Genomic DNA, 22,459 nt, shown 5'->3' with positions numbered 1-22,459 from the left:
GCAAGATGTCTTTTCCAAATATCAAAATAAAATTAAGGCAGTCTATAGTAGTTTTTTTTTCAATATTTGTACATTCTATTTTCGTACTTCTAAGTTGCTTATATGTAGGTTTGGGAGGATTCGATTTGTATTGGTTAATATTGGTAAACGTTGATTTCATCAGACATACACAAACTTACAAAAAATATTTCCACCAATGATGATTGAAATTTACAGATAGGCAAAGTAAGAAAAATGCTGCTTGAGAACTTGAGTTTGATTTACCAATATTTATTTTGTATATTTTGACATAATATTGACAACTAATGTTTTAATGGTTATAAAGCTTTAACTTTTTGAGTCTCAGTGTCTACTGCCCTTAAATCCCCCCATATTTTTCTGCAGCTGTGAAAATTTAACTCAATGAAAATGCTTCAAACAATTAATACTATCCCTCAAACTTATTTTAAAAAAATCCAATTCTCCCAAGCCTACTTCTATATGAGCATGTGCTTAAGTGCTTTGCTGAATTGGAACCTATGTAGTTAAAGCAAGAAGAGTGCTAGAAAAAAGGGGAATAGAAGAATGGTATTTTCAATAGATGATAAGCAGTAGGTTCTCAGTTCTTACACACTTTCTTTTAAAAGTAGGCTAGCATTAGGTGATGGTTATTGTACTCTTGGTGTTGTAAAACATCAAAAATGTAACCTAAAAAATGACTGCAAGTACAGTCAATCTTGCATTTCATTGCATGATGGTCATCAAAGAAGCCCACAAAACAAATGCAAGTAGAGGCTTCACAAGGAAGCAACTAGTATTAAATGCTACACACAGTCTTCACTGCTGTTGGCAGTAAGCCTCAGATCGCCTTTACTTCTTCCCTTACTTGCAATGCACATTGTATGGACAGGGAAGACCATGGGCAGAGAATGATCATGTCATAGGAATCAAGGGCTAAAGTGCTGTCCTCATGTAATGAGATGCTTAAATGTATTTGCCTCTTCTTTGGAGGTGTAACTTGGTGATTGTGCAACAAAACTCTCAGTTAATAGAGGTTCAGATTCCTTTGGATTCCCTGACTTGCTTATTGCTTTTTACTTTGCACTTACATAAGCAATCTCTGCACATGGTCGATGCAGGACCAAGCCTTAATGTAACAGAACGAGCAACAGAACAAATAGTTTAATATGGAGAGCTTAATTCTCCACTGCACCCAATCTGTGCTTGGGTGCAGTGAAAGAGGGAAGGCAGAGGCCAGCTTCAGCACAAGTTACAGCTGCAGGTGGGCAGCTTTAAATTACACCATTGATGAAATGTTCCCTGAAGGACCTTACCCCAATGGGCAGTCAGATATAGCAGACCCTCACTGTGCCACACACACCCTGCCATGCCCCCAGTCTACTCCTGACAGACTCCTCCCTTCTCTTATGTTGAGGGAGAGAGAGTTTCTGGCATATGAGCATCTTTATGTGGCTATTCCTCCTGTGCAGTGGAATTTTCCAATGAAAATCTCCAGCTATTTCAGGTTCACTTTGGTCCACTTATATGGCACAAAATGAACTTGGCTGACTGGAGAATCTAGGCCTGTCTACCTTAATGCCTACCAGACTTAGTGCCTTTTTAAATTTGATTTTAAAATGTTAGCTAATCAAAGGCAACATTTTCTAAACATTTCATACCCTGTGCTCATCTAAATACTATCAAAACAGTGCCAGTATGAAAATTGTCACCCATGCAATTAGATGCACATGAGATTTACACATAGTGCATCCTCTATTAGGAGAACCTGCATTGCAGAAAATGAACTAGTAAGTGTTTTCCATTCCTAATTAATGTGTACTGTAATATGACCATCTGAGCGGGAACAAAAACAGTGGACAATAATGTTAACTATTTCTATGATGCTATGTAAATAAAGTATTGTGTACATTTTTAATAGAAAAGTTGTGAGAATCTCTTCTGTTATAAGATACATAATACTTTCATTTGTCTAAATGTAAGTCACACTTGCAGAATTTTTCTTGCTTGAGTGAATAATATATTTTGATGGGTAAGGTAGACAAACAGAAGTTGTGCCTGGGCTGGTAAATTTTCATGATGCTTTCGCAAGGCTGAACTAAGTAAAATTTTCTGTCTGTAAATCAGAAAGCCTCAATTTATTTAGCTACTAAATTTTCTCTTGGGGATTGATTTGACTGGGATTACATGGATGATCTTTATAAGGAATTATTCTGCGGGGTAGGAGAAAAGAATTCATACTTATAAACACAATAGCAACTCCTGTTTGAAGTTTTCAGGCAAACCTCTGTCTGGGCACACTTGTATCGGTTTAAAACCGCGTCTAGCAGCTTAGCTTGCAACTTATACATTTACAAATGCAACTAAATTGATGTAAGCCAAGTTTACTCTGATATAATAGTGTCCACACAAAGTTCTGCCTTAGTTTAACTAAATCAGTTTAGAAATACACCTTTACTTAATATGGTGCAACTTTAGGTGGAGACCGGGTATAAATGAGAATAAGGTCCTTGATTTCTTGTTGCACATTTTTCCCAGCTGGAAACACTACAGCTAGTCCCAAGGTGTGGTCTTATGTAGAAAATTTAGAGAGGAATTTTTCCCCCTTTTTTTCCCCTTCTTTCTTCAGCTGTGAAGCTCAAATAGAGGTTAAAATATAATTTGGCTAAAAGGAAAGGTTAATAAGTAACTAACAAAGCTCTATATATTCTGTTTTACTAGAAAGACACCAGCTTGCATAGTCTTACTTTGAAAATGTTCCCTAAAGGGATCTTTGCCTACACTTGGTTCTTTGTTCTTGTATTTGGTTTCTTTATCTCAGATCATAACTATAATATAAGCCTGCACCAACATCTGAACATTTAGTGCAAGATAAGATTTAATTCAACCATAAAAAGTCTTTCAAGATACTTTTGTATCAAAAGAGCTCTCTAAATTTTTTATTTTGCAATTGAAAATCATTGAACAACTTTAAAATATGCAATATTGTAGTTTAACAATAACATTAATATTAAATTAAATAGCATTCTGATGGGGAAAGATGTGCTTATTTATTAACAGATTTTTTTGTGGTTTCGTTAATAAGCCTTCAGAAATTCAACTCTTTCAACATAATTGTTAAAGGAGATATAAATTCTTACCACAGTTAGTCCTGTTTCTTGCAATTTGCAAATGTTTCCCTTTAAAGTTACAAGACAAAAAAAAAAATAATGCTTGCACTATTATTCTTAATGCATCTCCTATTATTTTTTCACCAGAATGTAATTAGGGTTGCCAGGTATCCTGTTTTCTACTGGAACACCCAGTCAAAAAGGGACCCTGGTGGCTCCGGTCAACACTGCTGACCGAGCTATTAAAAGACTGGTTGGCTGCACTGCCGGCGCAGCGGAGCTGGCAGGCTCCCTGCCCTGCTCCCGGAAGTGGCCAGCATATCCTTCCAGTTTCTAGGCAGAGGGACGGCCGTGGGGGCTCCGCATGCTGCTCCCACGCTGAGTGCCGGTTCCGCAGCTCCCATTGGTCGGGAACCGCGGTCAATGGGAGCTGCAGGGACGGCGCCTGCAGGTGGGGACGGCGCACAGAGTCCCCTGGTTGCCCCTCCCCCTAGGAGTTGGAGGGACATGTTGCTACTTCTCGGTAGCCGCCTGAGGTAAGCGCCACCCCGAACCCGCACCCCTCACCCCCTTCTGCATCCCAACCCCCCGACCAAGTCCTGAGCTCCCTGCTGCACCCAAACTCCCTCCCGGAGCCTGCACCCCCTCCCACACACCATCCCCCTGTCCCAGCCCAGAGCCCCCTCCCACACCCTGAACCCCTCAGCCCCACCCCCCAACCTGGAGCCCTTCCCCATTCTGGAACCCTCACCCCCTCCCACACCCCAGTCCCCTGCCCCTGCTCAGTAAAAATGAGCGAGTGACTGAGGGTGGGTGGATGAGAGCGAGCGACAAAGAAAGGGGGGATGGAGTGAGCGGGGGAGTGGGATCTCAAAGAAGGGGCGGGGCGGGGCCTCGGGGAAGGGGCAAAAGGGCGGGGCAAGAGTGTTTGGTTTCCTGCAATTAGAAAGTTGGCAACCCTAAATTTAATTCACGTTAGATTCTGAAATCAATTGTCTAGTCTACAGTGTTGAAGCAGGGCATTACAACTATAACAAAAAGAAGTGGAGAGAAAATAGGAAAACAATTAAAAATGCAATTTTTCTTTCATTGTTTGTGTACAGTTTCAGACACACTACCTTGTGTAATGATCCCATTAGATATCATAAATTATTTATGTTCAGGCTTGGGCAGTACTGAAATGAAGACATCCACCGAACACCTAGGTATTGAATGAGATGACTTTGATGATTGAGTAGGTGCCACTCCTTCCTCTGAAATATTACTGTATTAGTGTCTCACTAAGGTGTTTTGGGGAAGTGGATGGCACTGCACTACTGTATGCTTTTGGATGTGATCTAATTTCCTTTCTCCTGAGAGACAAAAAGAAAGAAATCAAGATCCTATGTATTTCTTTTAAAATGTGTTATGTGTTAAGATACTCTTGTGATGAATGTTGTATAAGATCATAGGTGGTTGTGTTCTAACCACTAGTATTGAGAAAAGATCTCATGACACTTTGCATAAGGATAAGGATATTCATTCCAATATTATGGACAAATTCCAGTTTCAGTTATAGCCATGGCCTCACTCCATCTTCTTTGTGCGGTTCCAGAAGTGTAAAGGGGATGGAAAGGTAGCTTAAGTAATAATTTCCTCATAAATACAGTACAAAATACTACAAGTTAGAAGCTATGCTTTTTTCTGATATGGTTCCTAATTCACAACCCCATTATCTACCTCTGCAGAGATCGTAAAATTACAGAGGGTTAGAAGGGATGAGGGTTTTACCATCAGATATTTGGTATTAGCAATAAACTTTTAAGGTGAATTTCATTGCAAACTGTGAAAAAAATGATTATTGGATTCTCCTGTCCACTAAATGAAGATAGCAAGTAGAGCATTCCCTTCATATAGGGGAACACTGTACCAGGTGAAAGTTGTCAGGGGCAGCATGGTTCTTGGACATGGTGGAGAGTCAGGGCTTGAATATTTAAAATAACATGCATCTGTTTTATTAAGTGGACCAGTTTGAAAGTTCACATGGGAGCTGCATGTCTCACCATGTATTGACTGTAAAATATCTTAAAAAATAAAAACGCCTAATTGTTGGCATTTCACTGCTTAGTGCTGACAGTAACCATCTTGTCGGAAAGTAATGTAATTTGTGGGTTACACAAAATGAGATCAGTTCAGTGCAAGAGACAATATTTTGAAGCCCCACAACCCCACAGATGTAGATGTCCCTGACCACAGCAGAACTATTGTGGTTTCACTGCATGGATGGCAGCAGGATTTAGGAAGCCAATGTGTATTGTCCCTTGAATGCCATAAAGCCCAGATCTCCAGGATGCTCCTTGTGTCTTAGCACCCAGGAAAGTGTTGAGGATTAGACAGTAGCAATAGATCCATGAATACACCAATATATTTTTTAATTCTGCTCTTGAAGAACTGATATAAAAACACAGAAATAAAATCCTTGAATTATACATCTGTTTCCTTAGAATGTGATCTCAAAAGTTCATTCTTTTCTTTTGTAAAAGATGCCCAGATATCAATTGACTTGAATGAGAATACTTCAAGGCAATTGATGATGCTGTGAACATAAGAGTGAAAATAACTTCCATTACTCTACTGAAAGTATAGTAGTGTTTATCTGATTTTAACCTAAGCTTTAATTAATATAAAGAACAAAACTGTACTAATCAATACAATAGCATATTATGACTGTAACAAATCCTGTTTTACTTCTGTTTCAGAATTTTCACCAAGAAGTCAACCAAATAACGAATTATGACAGCCCATCAAGCCTGGACAGCCTTGAGGCAGGAGAACAAAATGAAAATTATACAACACCCAGTGAAACATCTTTGACTACACAGTGGGACGACTCTGTACCCTACAATTCACAAAAATCACAGTCTACGAATAAGAGCTTCCTTGATACACCTGAACTAACTTTTTCTAAAAATCAGCATGTAAATAATTGGCTGATAAATTTAGATACCCCAAATAGCCAGCCAAACACTCCTTTTCATGACACTTTAGCTAAACAAAATGTTCTAATTCCTGCTGAAAATGTACACAATCCAAAACAGAAATCATTTGTTCTTAGTGGAACAGAAAAAAGAACAACAGACATATGTACTTCTGATAATCAAATAACCTTTGTAAATAGTCCGTGTACTTTTCTGCAAAATAGGAAAGAGGAAAAAAACAATATGTTGAAAGTTCCATCTTCTGGAATGGTTAGTAGAGAGAGTTCATTAGCCACTGATAGCCCTGTGTTCAAATCCAGCAAAGCCTGGGCCACCTCTGATCCTACTCCAAGAGAAAGAGTTCTAGATTCTGTACAGGAGCAGAGTTCTGAACTGACTCAACAGAGAAGAACCACCTCATCAGTACAAACCTCAAATCAGCCTATGGCAACACCTGTCATCTTACCTCCAAAACAGTGGAGTTCAGCTGGTGTTCACAACAGTACTTTCTCATCTAATCCTTTACAAAAGGGCAAAAATACAAATACAGTGCCAGGTACTGATAATCTTGACAATTTGTCAGAAACAAAAGATGAAAACATAAACAAATTTAATGGTATTAATCTGGGATCATCTTTATTTCAAGACACATCTAATGCTTCCATTTTGTGCAACACTGATCAAGAAGAGGACAAAAAAGAAGAAAAGGGAAATGTGGATGAAGCCATGTCACCTTTGTCTAATACAAAGTTTAATTGTGACTTGTCTGAACATCACAGATACCTGAGAAATAACATGCATGAGCGAAAGGGAGTGAAATTGCCCAAAAGCATTTTAAAGAAAGAATCTAAATATGAAAATTATTGTTTCAAAGCAGTGGTTTTGAACCGAAGGATCAGCTTTGGGAATCAAACTGCATCATCTATCAGAGACAGTCTAGAACTGGCAAAAATAAAAGGGAAAGATGCAGAAAATCAAAAGACCAATAAGAAACTTAGATGGTTTGATGAAATTGACAAAATAGTAGTAGAAGACGATGAAAAGTGTTCAGAAAAGACCACCACAGGAGTATCTCAAGCACAGTTGCAGCCATCTTATGTTCAAAGTAAACTCAATGCTTCTAACAATAATTTAAGAAGTATTCCTGCTTGTACCACAAATTCTATCTGCACAGAAAATCACCAGGATTATCCTCCGATATTCACAAAAATTGTTGCTGCTGGGGGCTCAGAAAGAGACTATATGCCTCTGCGTTCTTTTGTATCTACAGGTTACCACTTTGCTAAACAAGCTTGGATGGCATCAAAGGGTGATGAAAGTAAACCCCCTGCATATAGTGGTGACTCTAAAATTCAGAAAGGTAATCTGCGTAAAGGTAAGACAAAGATAATCAGAAGACCAAGATCTGCCAAAACCCAGTCAGGTTTTACACCTAAGAATAGAAAGGGCACTATAATCCGACCACAGTCGGCTAGTGAAGTTCATAAGATTATAAAAGCTCAGGGTAAAATCATTGTACCTCATCCACCACCTAAACCTGTACCAGGCAACAGGACTGATCAGAATGTAGCAGACACTATGTGTCAACCAGTACATTCTTCCAAATGTCAATCCAACACTACAAATGGCAACTATGTAAATGCAAGACACCTTTTGCCAGCAGATCAGGTTTTAAATAGAACCACTATAGAAAATAATAAGAGTATTACTTGCAGTTCTGACTTGGTCACTGTGACATTGGCACCCCCGCCTTCCTACAACGTATCTCCAAGTGAGCCTTTGGAAAAGACAAATTATACTTTAAATAATATTCAGACAATTGCCCAACAAGACAGCTTGATAACTGGTACCAAAAGGAAACCTGTATGTGCAGAAAATGGACTACGTCTTGATCGTACACCAACTGATGAAGAAATAAATCTTTTGTGGCAAGGTGTGCATAGTGCCCTAGCTCAAAAGGATTATGCTGCGGGTAAGAATCATTCTTGTTTTTTTCAAAATAGGGAGTTTTAAATTATAACAGGCTCTTGTATTCAGTTACGTACATTGTTTTCACCCTTTCACACAACAGTTTGAAGAGTTTCTACTTTTGTCATTATCTATCATCTCCTAGAGGCCCCAGTCAGAGATGAGGGCCCCATTTTCTTGGATACACTACAAGCATTAAATAAAAAGAAAATCCCTGCCCCAAAGACAGGTGGATGAAACAAATAGATGTGGGAGGAGGAAGGCAGAGAACAAGTTAAAAGTAAAATGAGTGAGTTTTACATGGTAAACTATAGCTTACCACCTGCCAGCCACTATCAGCTGGCAGGACTCTGTCATCTGGGAAAATGTTTTTTGAAAGGATCTCATGAAAGAGCCATAAATCTGCCATGTTTTTAAAGTGATTGCTCTGTAAATATTTGGTATTGCGAAGACTCTCAGTCTCGCTAACACAGGGAATGTTTCAAAGAAAGTTGCCCATGTTAATAGAGAAATGAAAGTGGAAGAAATTTTTAACAGCCATATGTCACTGTGCTGGCAAATATTTGTGTCAGAGAGAATTTATAGAAGCATTACGCTTTACAAAAACATTTTCTGGGAACATTACTGGAGAAATAACTAGGGGCAAGACAGAACAAAAGATACACAAGAAAATTTAAGAGAATAAATCATATCTTCCTGCTAATTAACTTTTAAAGCATGTTTCAGACTGATTAATTTATATTTACAAATGCTTTCCCAGTAACCCCTTTGCACTCTAGCCAAGTTCTGTGCCTTAGAACAGTAATGGAATCCTGAGTCCCCACACTGCACCCAGCTGAGATGCTGTGTGATTTTCCAGCCTTGCAACCTCTTCCAGAGGCAGAGTCCAGGACTTCACCAACTCCACTTCATGTACCAGCAGCCACTCTGTGCCTCCTACCATACTGTTATGACCATCCTGAGGATCACTCATGCTGGTGCAGAGCCCCCTTTTATTAAAATAAAGAGCTTCCATGTCCCTTATTGGGCCTGTCACTTTATTTACAGTACGTACACTGTGTCTCTCAAAAACTACTTCTTTGGGGAAGAGCAGAGTGCTTTGAATATATTTTGTATGAAAGAGGCAGGAAGAAAGAGAGGAGAGTTTCTGTTTCCCTACCCTTCTGTGTCTCCATACAACTGAGCAGAATAACTTTTAGAGACAGATTTTATGTGTCACATGCAAATATTTTAAACCTCTTCCCCTGCGTCTCCCCCCATACACACCTATGTACTGGAGGGATAGATGGAGACATTCCCTTTTCTTTGAAAATCAGCAGTGGTATTCTTTTGGTATCTATTCATTATGTCTATTGCATTCTTTTAAGTCAGATTATTTATATTGAATACCCAAATTTGGTTTTAGTGACTCATTATTTATATTACAGTAGTGCCCAAAATGTTCTCAGCACTGTACAAGCATATGAGAAGACACAATCCTTGTCCTAAAGTTCTTTCCAAGAGAGAGCAAATCCTGCACTGTTCTTCTTCAGTGACATATAGTGTTGCAACAATATCCTGAAGTTCAGCAGTGTGTGTGAGCAGCTTAGAAAACAAAAAATATTATTTGCTGCAACATACAACCTACTGTATATTAAAGAAAAACAAAATAGAGAGAGCAGTCAGGGAGCGAAATGTTCATTTCCATAAACAAAATGATCAGCTATGAGGGTCTTTCTTTAAATGTTTTAAATGGAGCTGGAAGCATCAAGTGGTGTATTTACTGATCAAGGCATAGTATTCCCTAAGGGTTTGATCCTACATGGTGCTAAGAACTCTGGCCCTTATCCAACAAAGCACTAAACATATGCTTAACAGTAAGCACTGGAATGGTACCACTGATGTCAGTGGGACTAATTCACATGCTCAGAGTTAAACACTTGCATACGTGCTTTGCTTTATAGGGATAGAGTCCTCAATACCTTGAATGATCGAGTCCTAACATATTCTATTACTGTGTTGGGTAAGTCTCACCAAATCTTTAGTCCATAGTTTCTTCATAGATCTAAATACACCTCTACCTCGATATAACGCTGTCCTCGGGAGCCAAAAAATCTTACCGCGTTATAGGTGAAACCGCATTATATCGAATTTGCTTTGATCCACCGGAGTGCGCAGCCCGGTCTCACCCCCTCAGCACTGCTTTACCGGATTATATCAGAATTCATGTTATATCGGGGTAGAGGTGTACATCTTGGCTTACTTACCAATGAAACTAATCTTGGTGCAGATCAAGAAGCTCACTTCCAACTCTCACTGTTTTTCAGAAATGTATTACTTGATTAATAACTCAGCATTTTAAAATTTTTAATGTTCCTCAGTATATAATGAATACAACTTCATTACATTCAGTTTCATTTCAGGTGATTTCCGGCATTACGATGCTTGTTACAATAATTCCTTTAGCACTAATTTGCAATCTACTAAAGCTAACATATCCCATGTTACTATTGATGGTGGCAACCTTCTGACCAGTTTTAAATCATCTAGAATGAATGGATTTTTCTCTTCTTCATCAAATGGTAAGAGACCTTATTTGTTAGATATCACTGTAGTAAAAACGACAGAGAAAATGCTGTTAAAAGCACCAAAAGACATTCTGGGGCAAATTTTCAAAACCTTACCAAATTGTGTACACAAAAAATGGTCAAGCACACATATAATTGCACATGCAGAACCCACATTTTCACATCAAATAACTGTAAGTACAAAATGGCATATAATATCTGTTTGGGTATGCAAGTTCCCAATTTGCACCTGCAAATTCCATGTGCGGACGTATGTTTCCCTACAGGTGTAGGTTAGAGGCTGAGTTTTGAAAATGTATTAAAACACTGAAGAAAACTGAATTAAGTTTGCAGTATAGTATCTAGTTTAGGCTTATGCATCTGAAGAAAATTGCTGTAGTGTTTTTTTGTTTGTTTGTTTTAAATACATTAAAATGAGTACAAATACTCATAAATTAGCAAGGCAAAAACAAATATAGCTGAGGAGCTCTAATATGTACAGCAGTGGTAGTAAAATCTCATGGGATGAAACTTAGTCAAGTAAATTCAATTCCGTGAACTAGTGAGCATCCCCTACAATGTGCTGAGTTCTCTTAATTACTATTAAATCCAATGGGAGCTGAGACCATGCAGCCCTTAGTAGGAAGCGCTGATTACCCGGGATAGTCAGGCCCTAAGGTAGTTTCCTAAATATTGCCTATCTTATAAAATGGAATTATTGTTTGGCATGTCATTAGACATTGCTGTATCACAAAAGTAACTCAGAAGTTAGCTAACTATTATATTTTCATCAACCTTAGGTATTTATAGAGGATCAGTCACTATACAGTAGAACCTCAGAGTTACAAACACCAGAGTTACAAACTGACCAGTCAACCACACACCTCATTTGGAACCAGAAGTACACAATCAGGCAGCAGCAGAGACAAAAACAAATTCAGTACAGTATTGTGTTAGACTTAAAATAAAAAGGGGCAGGGAACAGCATTTTTCTTCTGCATAGTAGTTTCAAAGCTGTATTAAGTCAATGTTCAGTTGTAAACTTTTGAAAGAACAACCATAATGTTTTGTTCAGAGTTACGAACGTTTCAGAGTTATGAACAACCTCCATTCCCGAAGTCTTCATAACTCTGAAGTTCTACTGTAATATCAAAGTGCCAATAATCTTTGCACCTCTGTATTTAGCATGCCTTTACATACTGGCTGCTTTTTTGTGTTTCTCATTTTAGGCGCTGTTCCTGTTACAAGACGAAAGCAAATTTCCGACAACAGCGAAAATAAACGTAGAGCTCTTTTAGAACAGAGAAGACAAATGGTAGCCTCTGCAGGAAGGAGATCCACTTATGATGCACTGGTAAATATCAATTTCTGGGATGTTGAACTGAAAATGTCAGTCAAAGGTTGTCACAGAATAATAGTTTCCTACTGCTGTATACTTGTTGGAGGAATAATGGAAAATAAATATTGAAGTAAAGTCAAGATGTTAATTTTAAAACAGGAGATTCCGATACTATGACTAGTTACTTTAGCAAATGATTGATGCAGATACATTGATTTGTTTGATGGATAATGATACAATAATGTGAGAATTACTCAATGTCCTGCTATTGACCTGCTGCATTCTGATTGTCTTAGAGAAAATATTTAGTGTTCTTCAGCCAGTCGACGACTAGCCATACAACTCCCTAGCTGAACATAAATATATATAGCAATCTAACTGGCTGGTGCACACTCTCAGCTCGCTTAAATAAGAGGTACAGACAAATATGTGTAACAACTCATGCGGTACCCCGATTAACAAAGTAAAAAGGCAGTTACATTTCCCTCATTCCTCCCAGCACTGTGCTCATCCTCATGATTCTTCTGCCCTTTTCCTTTAGGACCACAGCTGAAGCCTCTCCCTCCTTCGTCTCTTTTTCTTGCCTGGGAAAGCATGTAATATGAATACATTAAATACATATGTACCAGTTCAAAAGTTTGTGTGCCTTTTGGGGGGGTTTTTTTCCTTTTCTTTTTTACTTCTTATTCCCTTCTTTTTTTCCCTATCATCTCCCACTTTCATTTTTCCCTTTTATTTTCACACAATTTTCTCTTTTTTCCCTCTTTTCAACTGCTTTCTCTATTTCTCCCTCAATCTCTGTTTCTCTCCCTACTTTCCTCAAATCTCTTTGCCTCCTCACAACTTTTCCCTCTCTCTCAACCCATATCTCCTTCTGTTATCCATGCTTATGGTAGTCCAGTTCCCAAGCCTGGAACTTTTCTTAGGGGCATGTGGCCTTTCTCCTTTGCTGCCTTCCTCTAATGCTAGTTTGAACCTAACAAGAGAGTGGCTTGGACAGAGAAATGGAGTGCTGATATGTGATGCTGCCAAGAAGAGCCTGTATGGCATTCATGTGTATTTGGAGCACTGAACTGGCATGCAGCTAATATCTTAGGGAAAAAATTTCTATCTGATCTTTGTTGTAGAGCACTATTGAATAATCTGCACTTATTTTGCACATGAATTTTCCATGGGTATACGGGAGCTCTCCCTGCAAAACGAATGCAGAATGTACAACAGAAATCTACATTGATGGTCAGAGAGGAGAATTTTACCTTAACCTTGAATTTTAGTTGAAAATGGAAATTGCATGCACTAGTTACACATAATAAAACTTCATGTCATAAGATTTATGAAAACTTTGAGAAGGCCAAACCAAAGCCCCAATCCTGCACATGTTTAACCTTACTCATGTGAATAAGAACTCGGCTGTTCTCAGTGGTGGCAGATGACAGAACAAGGAGCAATGGTCTCAAGTTGCAGTGGGGGAGGTCCAGGTTGGATATCAGGAAAAACTATTTCACTAGGAGGGTGGTGAAACACTGGAATGCATTACCTAGGGAGGTGGTGGAGTCTCCTTCCTTGGAGGTTTTTAAGGCCCGGCTTGACAAAGCCCTGGCTGGGATGATTTAGCTGGGAATTGGTCCTGCTTTGAGCAGGGGGTTGGACTAGATGAACTCTTGAGGTCCCTTCCAACTCTGATATTCTATGATTCTATGATTCTATGAATAAAGTTAAAGTGTGGGAAGTGCTTGCAGGATTGAGGCCTAAATTCGATGGAGGCCAAACTTACTTAATTCTTTCCAAGATCTATATTATCATGAGTATTATAAAACATCAGCAAACATACAAGGTACTAAAATTAGTTACTTGCTGATTTTATGTATTGTTAATTTAAGAGAACCTTTTGTTCACAAAGAAAAATCACTTGGCTGGATCAACTCAGAAGTTTCCTATGGCTTACGTGTCTATCAGATTACATCACCAGTGAAAAATAACAAGCACTTTCAGGAAACTAAAAAGGAAAGTCCCAAGTCCCAAGAATCTTCCATTGAAAATTAATGAGAAAGTCCAACATTGCTGCAAACATAAAAACAGTTTCTCTGCACATTCTCAATAGTTTTTAACTATTGTCACAGTGAAATACTTTATCTTTCCTTACAACAGATGTATTATTTTCTTTGGGGGGTTTACTGCTATAAACCAGTCACCAGAAATACATAGACCAAATGTTATCAAATATCTTTATAGAAGGCATACAGCTGTTATGAGATTCATTAATCATCATTGTTTATTCCAAATATAAATGTTTCCTTTGCATAAAAACATTTTGTTTTCATCATTTTGTATATATAAAGTATACATAGCAGAATTAAATATTGCTGTGGCTGTAAAAACTTGTAGTGGTAGTGACATCTTACTGGAATGTGATTTAGTTTAGGGTCATCTCATATGGTTGACATCATGGATGCTGTTATTGGCACCAGGCTACTTGTCATTAATGTCAGAGCTAAATGCATTAGACAGATAGGCATATAAAAATGCTCAGAGTTTTGATTAGAACTTTTAAATAAAATTTCTAATAGTCACTGGGCTCCTTGTTTTTTAATATTTGTAAAATAAATGAATAAATAAAAGTGTTAATAAAAACAAAATCAGTCATTAGAGGATTTTACAAAATGCACATTCAGAAGAGATTAATAGATTCTAAGACCAGAAGGGACTGTTGTGATTATCTAGTTTGACCTCCTGCAAAACACAGGTTTTAGAGCTTCACTGAAGTAATTCCTGTATACACTGTCAATTAGAAAAAACATCTAATCTTGATTTAAAAATTGCCAATGATGACAATAAAGAGACTATAAAAATACGAAACTATGCGAGTACAATCTAGTAAAAGTGTAAAACAAAAGTCAGCCAGAATGCCTCTAGGGTCTCTTGCTACTGTGGATCCTCTCCACACTTCTCCAGTGCAGGCTGTTGCTTAGAAACCACAATATGCACAAAGGTATATAGACATTTTTATGTACTTTAAAAAAGCTTTATTAATTGCTCATATTTTTCAAAATAGCTTTTGAACTTGAAAACACACAGCCTGTAAACTTCAGTAACATAAATATCTTAACTAAAACATTAAAAAGCTCCAGAAATGTTAAGATTATTTTAAATAATATTTAAATATTATTCTGATAAAGTGATCAATTTTTACAGAATACAGTACATACTGTCCAGCTAAGTCCATTTCAATGTGCATTTGAGCCAGTGCAAACTATGAGTGGCATCCCTAATTCTGATGAAGGTACAGTAGTTCATTTCAGTTCCATTCTTTGTTATAGATAAAATAGTTGCACTATACATCAGCTGTTGCCTTGTAGCATCAATGATTCTGAATCAGAAAGTATGGTCTGTTGGCTGGAAATAAAGATTTTTCCACTAAAAGTTAATACAGCACAGCACAATATCACTTATATCTGATTGGTGGATTTAGAAGAGCATCATGAAAAAAATAAAGTCTCTATTCCTTTAGTGTTGTATTTTTTTTAAGTGTATGACAACTATGTGTACAGGCACAGTATGTCACTATTAGCTGGTCGTAAAGCTGGTAGGACTGGCTCCTCCACCAGCTATCTTCCTCTGCCCCATATTAGGAGCACAGGCAACCTTAATTCTGGCATTTCTTAACTTTTGAATGCATGACTTTGCAACATTAATATTGTTTTAATGTGGATTTTTGTGTGCAGTATATCCATGAAAATGAGCAATAGGTCTAGATGTGATAAAATATTCTCATTTGAAAAAGTTCAGACTGTGACCAGCTCTGTAAAATCTTTAGTTTCAGAAAGCACTGCCCAGTTTTTGCTGGCAGAAAATCTAGCAGGTACATCAGTTACAGAAGGTGAAATCCTGGCTGCTATGGAAACAGTGCAACCACCTGGACAAACCATGCTGCTTAACAAGGCCCAGCGACGAGGCATGAGTGCACTGTCACTAGAAGAACAGAAGATTCTTCAGTCACTTGATCGTCTCAATCAAAGGTTGCAGAGTAAGTACAATATATAGCAGGGATCGGCAACCTTTGGCACGCTGCTCGCCAGGGTACTTACCCTGGCGGGCTGGGCCGGGCCGGGCCGGTTTGTTTACCTGTCACGTCTGCAGGTTCAGCTGATTGTGGCTCCCACTGGCGTGGTTTGCCATCCCAGGCCAATGAGGACTGCAGGAAGCGGCGTGGGCCGAGGGATGTGCTAGCCGCTGCTTCCCGCCACCCCCATTGGCCTAGAGCGGCGAACCGTGGCCAGTGGGAGCCGCGATCGGCTGAACATGTGGACACAGCAGGTAAACAAACCAGCTTACCCTGGCGAGCTGCGTGCCAAAGGTTGCCGATCCCTGATATATAGTATTAACATAGTAATAACTTACATTTTAAATATTGGTTTGTGTGACATATAAAAACATAAACTATGTTGCTATAAAGACCTATAGGTGCATCTGCTCCGTCCTGTTGCATTTGTTATTTAGTAAACATACCAAATAGTAGGTACAAAACCCTTACTCAGGCAAAACTCATTTAAAACAATGGGAGTGTTGCCTGAGTGAAAACTAAGTAAGATTTTTGGATTTGGATTTGTCCCCCCCGTTAAACTTGTGTATGCTGACTGGTCCCACATGATATGGTAGCCTGAATGACATATCAATACAACTTCTGAACAGGAATTCAGGTTTCCCCTTTCCATAGCAGTGGCAAAAGCAGAGGAGAGGAACCTTGCAACCACTGGGAATCTGCTTAGCTGTAGCACAGAGTCACTGATCCAGTTCTAAAGCAGTTCAGACTTCTCTGTTTTAAGAAGCAGTTTTAGTATGATGTCCTCTGGATTAGGCAGAAGGAGATATTAAATGAGAAACACAGAAAAGTGGAAAAGAAAATACTCTATGAACTGTGAAGGAAAAAGAGAGAGAGACACACACATAGAGGCAGATAGAAAAGAGACAGGAGACAGTGAAACTAAAGAAGATAGCAAAGCAACAGACAGAAGATAATTAAAATGGAGAAAAAGTAAAGAAAACTAGAAAGTAAAAAAGAAAAGTCCAACAAGGAATATTAAGGGAACAATGAAAGAAATGTAAAAGTAATGACTGCAAACCATACAATTACAAAAACTAAAGTAAAACATTGCTAGTGTGCAATTAACTACTGCACATTGTATTCCAAATTTATCAGACACTGTGGGCTCAATTCCCCTTTTTATCTAAGCTCCACTAGGTGTAACAAGGGAGTAGCCATCAGATCTGGCTCCCTAATTCTGAGTCTATCCACACTGGTGGTAGGTAAAGTAGCTGACAGGTCCCAGCACCCTCCGCATTATGCCCTTTCCCTCCCCTGATGGACCCCTACAATAGAAGCAGGGGAGGGTGGCTGGTGCAGAAGTCGACTCTGCCAGCTTTACCTCAGCAAGGAGTTCATCTCCACAAGAGGAATTATCCCAAGACAATTTACAGCCAGAATCCAGCCACTTTGCAGTATGGGTACGAACATCCATCACCACCTGACGTTTCCAAGTGGTTTTAGCTCCAAGTTATGTAATTCTATATAGAATGTGTTGCAGTAATCTATTCTGGAGGTGACAAAGACATGGATCATTATGTCAAATATATCTGAAAGAAAAGGTGACAACTTTCTGGCCAGGTTTAGCTGGCAAAAAAAGCATTCTTGACAGATGCCACGGTTTTGTTAAACCTTCACCATCTCCGCTCCCTTTATTGTTTTGTTTTACAGAAAGCCTAAATCTGGGACTAAACCTACAAGACAGTGTGCCTTCAACATGGCCATGTAAATGGATAACTCGTTCTGAGTGGGGGGTTTTTTGTTTTTGTTTTTGTTTTTATATCCCATCTCTGGAGAACTGGCCTTCTCTTTTTCAGATTTGGATTTCGTTTTAGATGCTACAGGCTTAATTTACAATTCCAAATTTTAAAAATACAAATAAACTAGATGTTTCAACCTCCCTCAGGCCAAAGAAAAATAGTTTACTTGTTAAATTGCAGTTAAATTGTTGTATTTTCCAGTCTTTAGGAAGGTTGGTACTGACTTGTTGACTGTTGTTCATGTTTTTGTTCTAGCATGTGTTTTATATAATTGTTGCATCATAGTTTTGTACTCTTTTTAGATGTCCAAGAAACCATTGCCAAAAACCTATCCACGTCAAGTGTTTTACAGATAATCTCTCCTTCGGTAAGCATTTAAATTTACTGTTTTCTGACTTAGTAGGTATTGACATTGGTTTGTTTTAGGATTAACTGAGTTGCTAGAATTTCAGAGTGTCATTTGCGTGGGATAGTGTTCGTAACAGGGCTGTCTGACCTACTGGTCAGAGCCAGAGGTGAAGTTGGGATTGCACTCGGGAGTCACACCAAAGATGAAAGCCAGAGTCAGAAGCCATGCTAAGGATCAGAGCCAGGGTCAGGGTCAGAGCCACACCAAGGATTAAGCTGAAATCAGAGTCAGAAGTCACACCCAGGGTCAAAACTGGAATCAGCAGTTAGCATCAGTGCAAGGAAGTAGGAACCAAGAAGAAGGTGCAGGGCCTGGTAGTGGGAGCATGGACTAAGCATGGTGATAGGAAAAAGGATTAGGAGCCGAACAAAGAAGCAGGGACTTGATCTCAGGGGTCTAGGCAGCAACAGGTCTAGCAACTAGTTGCTCAGACAAGGGGTAGGACGGGAACAGGAAACTTTATACCCAGTCATAGGCGCCGACTCTGTGGGTGCTCAGGAGCTCAAGCACCCACAGAGAAAAAATAGGGGGTTCTCAGCACCCACGGGGCTGGCCGGAGCTGCTGCTCCAGTGGCTCTGGGCTTGGCCACCAATCAGCTGTTCAGTGGCTGGCCCTATGCTCCCAGCAGCTCTTCAGAGGGGCTGCCCCACCCTTCAGCTGTTGAGCGGGGCTGCCCCTCCCCTCAACTATTGAGCAAGGTTGTCCTGCCCGTCAGCTGTTGAGCAGGGCTACCCTGCCATTGGCTCCTCTCTGCCCCCTCCCTCCCTCACTGCCCGTAAGGTAGGAGGAGGCAAAAAGGAGCAAGCAGTGGGTGGGAGGTGCTCAAGGGAGGGTGTCTTGGGGGGAGGATTGGGGGCGGGAAGAGGTGGAGTGGGGGTGGAGCTCGGGGGTGGAGCCAGTGTGGGACACCCACCGGAAAAATGAAAAGTCAGCGCCTATGTACCCAGTGGTGTCCAATCAGTATTCTGCTGTTAGTCACCTGACTCTGTGAATTAGCAGGCAGGGCATTAGCTGGGCATTAGGTACAGTTCGTTCATCTGATCCTTCTGTGCAGTGTCACAGAGGTGGTTCTTGCTCAGCAACCTTGCAGACCTGGATTTGAGACCCTCAGCGCCTAACAGAATAAATTAATGAGCTGTATGCCCTAAATGTTAAGTGTATTGTTAGGATTTTATATCAGGCTTTGAAGTCAATGGAGCTAGGTTGAGTATACATTTACACCAGCTGAGTATCTGGCCCGTCAGCTTTAGAAAAGCTTGGCTTTAGGTGAGAATATAATGTAGCATTCCTCTTCTGGAATCTGGAGCAGTTTTCACAAAGCCTACAAAGTTTCCAAAGAACAGTTGCTTTGCAGGCTCATATGAGCCAAATAAGGCCCTTTATTAGTTATTTTTTCCTAATAATGTAAGGAAAAAAGATGTGCTGTATTGTGACCTGAAGGATAATCAATTGTGTAATGAAATATTTTCATGACCTGCAGAGATCATTTCATATTCTACAACTAATCTGCATTATATTTCTTTTTTCAGTATTTATATTTCCTGTTTTATATAGTTTGGTTTCTTTAATATAATATAACCAATACAATACCAGTTTCAGGTATATATAGGATTGTATAGGCTAGTGAGTATCTTAAGCATAGATTTTACACTTCAACTTATCACTCTGTTATTCAAAAAATATCATGTATGATTCAGTATTCTCTGTTATTTTACTCTACATGTATATTGAGAAAAAATATAGACAGATGACTGTATATTTCACACCCAGTTCTATTACCCAAAAAATGTATAATGAGTGTAAAGAAAAATTTGGACTGAAAAAAGTTACTCATTCTTCAAGAGGCCTCTATACATCCCCACTAGTGGGAGTTGCACCAGTTGTACAGCATAACAGTGAAAATCTCTGAAAGCAGTGCCTGTGGAAGCCCTCGTACCTCTACTGATCCAATGATACCAGAAGTAAGACGGTAAAAGAAGGCAGAACACTTCAACTGCCTCCATTCCTTCTAGCCGTGATAGTATGTGTGGAATTTGAAAAGTCAGATTCCCCTCTCCTGTACCAGAGGGATTATTACCAAGGATACTAGTGTGATTTTGTATACAAACTATATAATAAGGTATATTTCCTGTTTCAAAGAGTTTACAGTTTGACTCCGGCTCTATAGAAGTCCGTGGGAGAGTTCGATCTGCTTCAATTCCCATGGATGTCAGTGAGAGAGGGGGGCATTCAGTACCTCAGAGGAAAGGCTCAGCACTTTGCAGACTCAAGTCCCAATTCAAGATATAGGGACACAATTTTTTATGTAGCTGAAAATAGAAGATCACATGATATTGTCAAATTTGGTTTTATGTTAAACATCATAAAATATAAATTGTCATTTTGTGACCCTAGGCACCCCTGTATTCACACCTTACACACTACTGCATTAATATTTGTACAAAATATGCCTTTTGAAGTATCATATGAATGCTAGCAATACACTGGTCATTAATATTATTTCTAAGATGCATATGTTAATCTTGTATGTGAAATTATGAATTCCCTCTGTATGATGTTACAAGAACCTGTTTAAGACAAGAGAGCTTAGCCTAGGTGAAGGTGATAAACAGGTCTGTCCTAGACAAAGGCATGTGGGTTTACTTCAATTTGCATATTAGCAGTAAACAAAGCTATCAAGCTAAACCAGTGTGTTATCCTGATCTTGAACTTGGGAGACAGAGAATTAACAGGGCTCCTGCACTCCAGAGAGATAGACGACTGAATCCCCAGGAGGCCTCCCTATCTTTTAAAACAAAACCAACCTCTTTGGGGATATAAGGAACAGAAAGAGACTCCATCTTGAACCTTCACCTTAAGGAGACAAAGAAACTAAGTGATTTAATCTTTGTGATAGATCCTGACTAGGTCAGCCAGTAAAAGGCTGGAAAGGAGACTGGGGGTCAGAGAAACCATCTTGAACAAAGACTGTATCTTGCTAGATTAAGTTTTAGACTTTTAGATGCGTATTTTCTCTTTTAGATGCTTGTAACTACCTCTACCTTTATCTCTTTTATTTGGTATCACATAATCCATGCTCTTTTGTTAGTTCACTTGTTTTACTTTTACTATAAACCAATTCAGTGCAGTGTTTGAAGGGTTGTATTTACCCCAGTTAAATTAATAAAGTGTGATTGACTCTTTAACAGACCAGCAAACTTAATATCTTCTGTGAATGCACAGTGTAGGGACTGCGCATTGCAGAGAAACATCTCGGAGGAGCTCAGGGGCTGGAGTTCACTGATTGCTACTTACTAGGTGAGGTTTGGGCTGGGAGAGCCTTGAGGAGTTTGCCGGGAGGAAGACAGACTGGTTTAGCAGGCAGCTGACACACAGTCTAATAGCCAGCAAAACTCGCTCTTGCTGAGACAGAGGGATAACACAGTAGCTCACAGCTCTGGGTATCCCCAGCAGTATGTTACACATATAAAAGCATTATTCTTCAATTTGTCATAGAACATTCAGCAATCTGCATCCTCCCCTTCTGTGGACCCTCCATTAGCCATGCGAAGGTATCGGAGTATGTCAGCTGACACTCTATCACGACTACAGAGAAGATACTGACATGGACTAACAAAGGCTGCTTCACTGGATTTTATTTTAATACAGCCTCGTGTTCTTTATGTAATGTATACTTGTATTCAAAACACTACACACTATAAAATCAACCACAGTGTAAGGATGTAAACAGTAACACAAGTAATGAATGTCAATTAACTAGTTTACATTTAAGACATTTTATTATGCACTTTACTGTAAAATATTGTATTTTTAAAAGAATGGAAATACCTCACATTTTAATGAGTCTATTGCTGGTTGTAAATGTACTGTATATTTAATTAAAATGACATGGAAAAGAGATTATTTTGCTACTCAGGTTAAGATTATGTATAAACTAATCTCCTATCTTCATGGTTTTCTAGATTTGCCAATAAATTCTATTACATTTGTAAAAGGTATGTTGTAGAAAATGATCTGATTATCAATAATCCATGGAGCAGCCAGGTAAATGTTGCATCTCTTATCTTTCATCTGATGGCCCCACTCCAAACTACTACAGACTTGTCTATGCCTCTCGGACAACAATTCTGTTTGATGGCCCTAAAACTGACCATGCTGTCAGCTTCATGCTTCTCTTGGTTTCTCTTCTATCTCCTCTTACTGAAAATGTTGGAACCGTCCTAGCTTCTGAATTTCCTTAACTGTATTACACTTACCTTTGTTGTGTGCAGTGCTGATGTAGCTATTTTGG

General features: G+C 39.1%; 1 protein-coding gene across 4 annotated transcripts in view; it reads left to right on the top strand.

Moving 5' to 3' along the window:
- CEP126 (centrosomal protein 126) overlaps positions 1–22,148 on the top strand; it is a 59,926-nt gene extending 37,778 nt beyond the window's left edge. The window contains exons 6-12 of one of the 4 annotated variants that reach the window (XM_034758898.1): positions 5,846–8,036; positions 10,435–10,593; positions 11,808–11,932; positions 15,110–15,197; positions 15,732–15,941; positions 18,061–18,125; positions 21,664–22,148. In XM_034758898.1, coding sequence (XP_034614789.1) covers positions 5,846–8,036; positions 10,435–10,593; positions 11,808–11,932; positions 15,110–15,197; positions 15,732–15,941; positions 18,061–18,125; positions 21,664–21,771 — 2,946 coding nt within the window. In that variant the 3' untranslated portion in view covers positions 21,772–22,148. Of the gene's footprint in view, positions 1–5,845; positions 8,037–10,423; positions 10,594–11,807; positions 11,933–15,109; positions 15,198–15,731; positions 15,942–18,060; positions 18,126–20,307 lie in introns of those variants that run through there. The other 3 variants (XM_034758900.1, XM_034758899.1, XR_004644170.1) reach the window with 3 other exon arrangements.
- The last annotated feature ends 311 nt before the right edge of the window (positions 22,149–22,459 follow it).

The sequence above is a fragment of the Trachemys scripta genome, chromosome 1 (genome assembly GCF_013100865.1).
Source record: "Trachemys scripta elegans isolate TJP31775 chromosome 1, CAS_Tse_1.0, whole genome shotgun sequence".
Classification (NCBI taxonomy): Eukaryota; Metazoa; Chordata; order Testudines; family Emydidae; genus Trachemys; species Trachemys scripta.
Note: the sequence above shows the minus strand (reverse complement) of the source record. Positions and strands in the feature narration are given on the sequence as shown.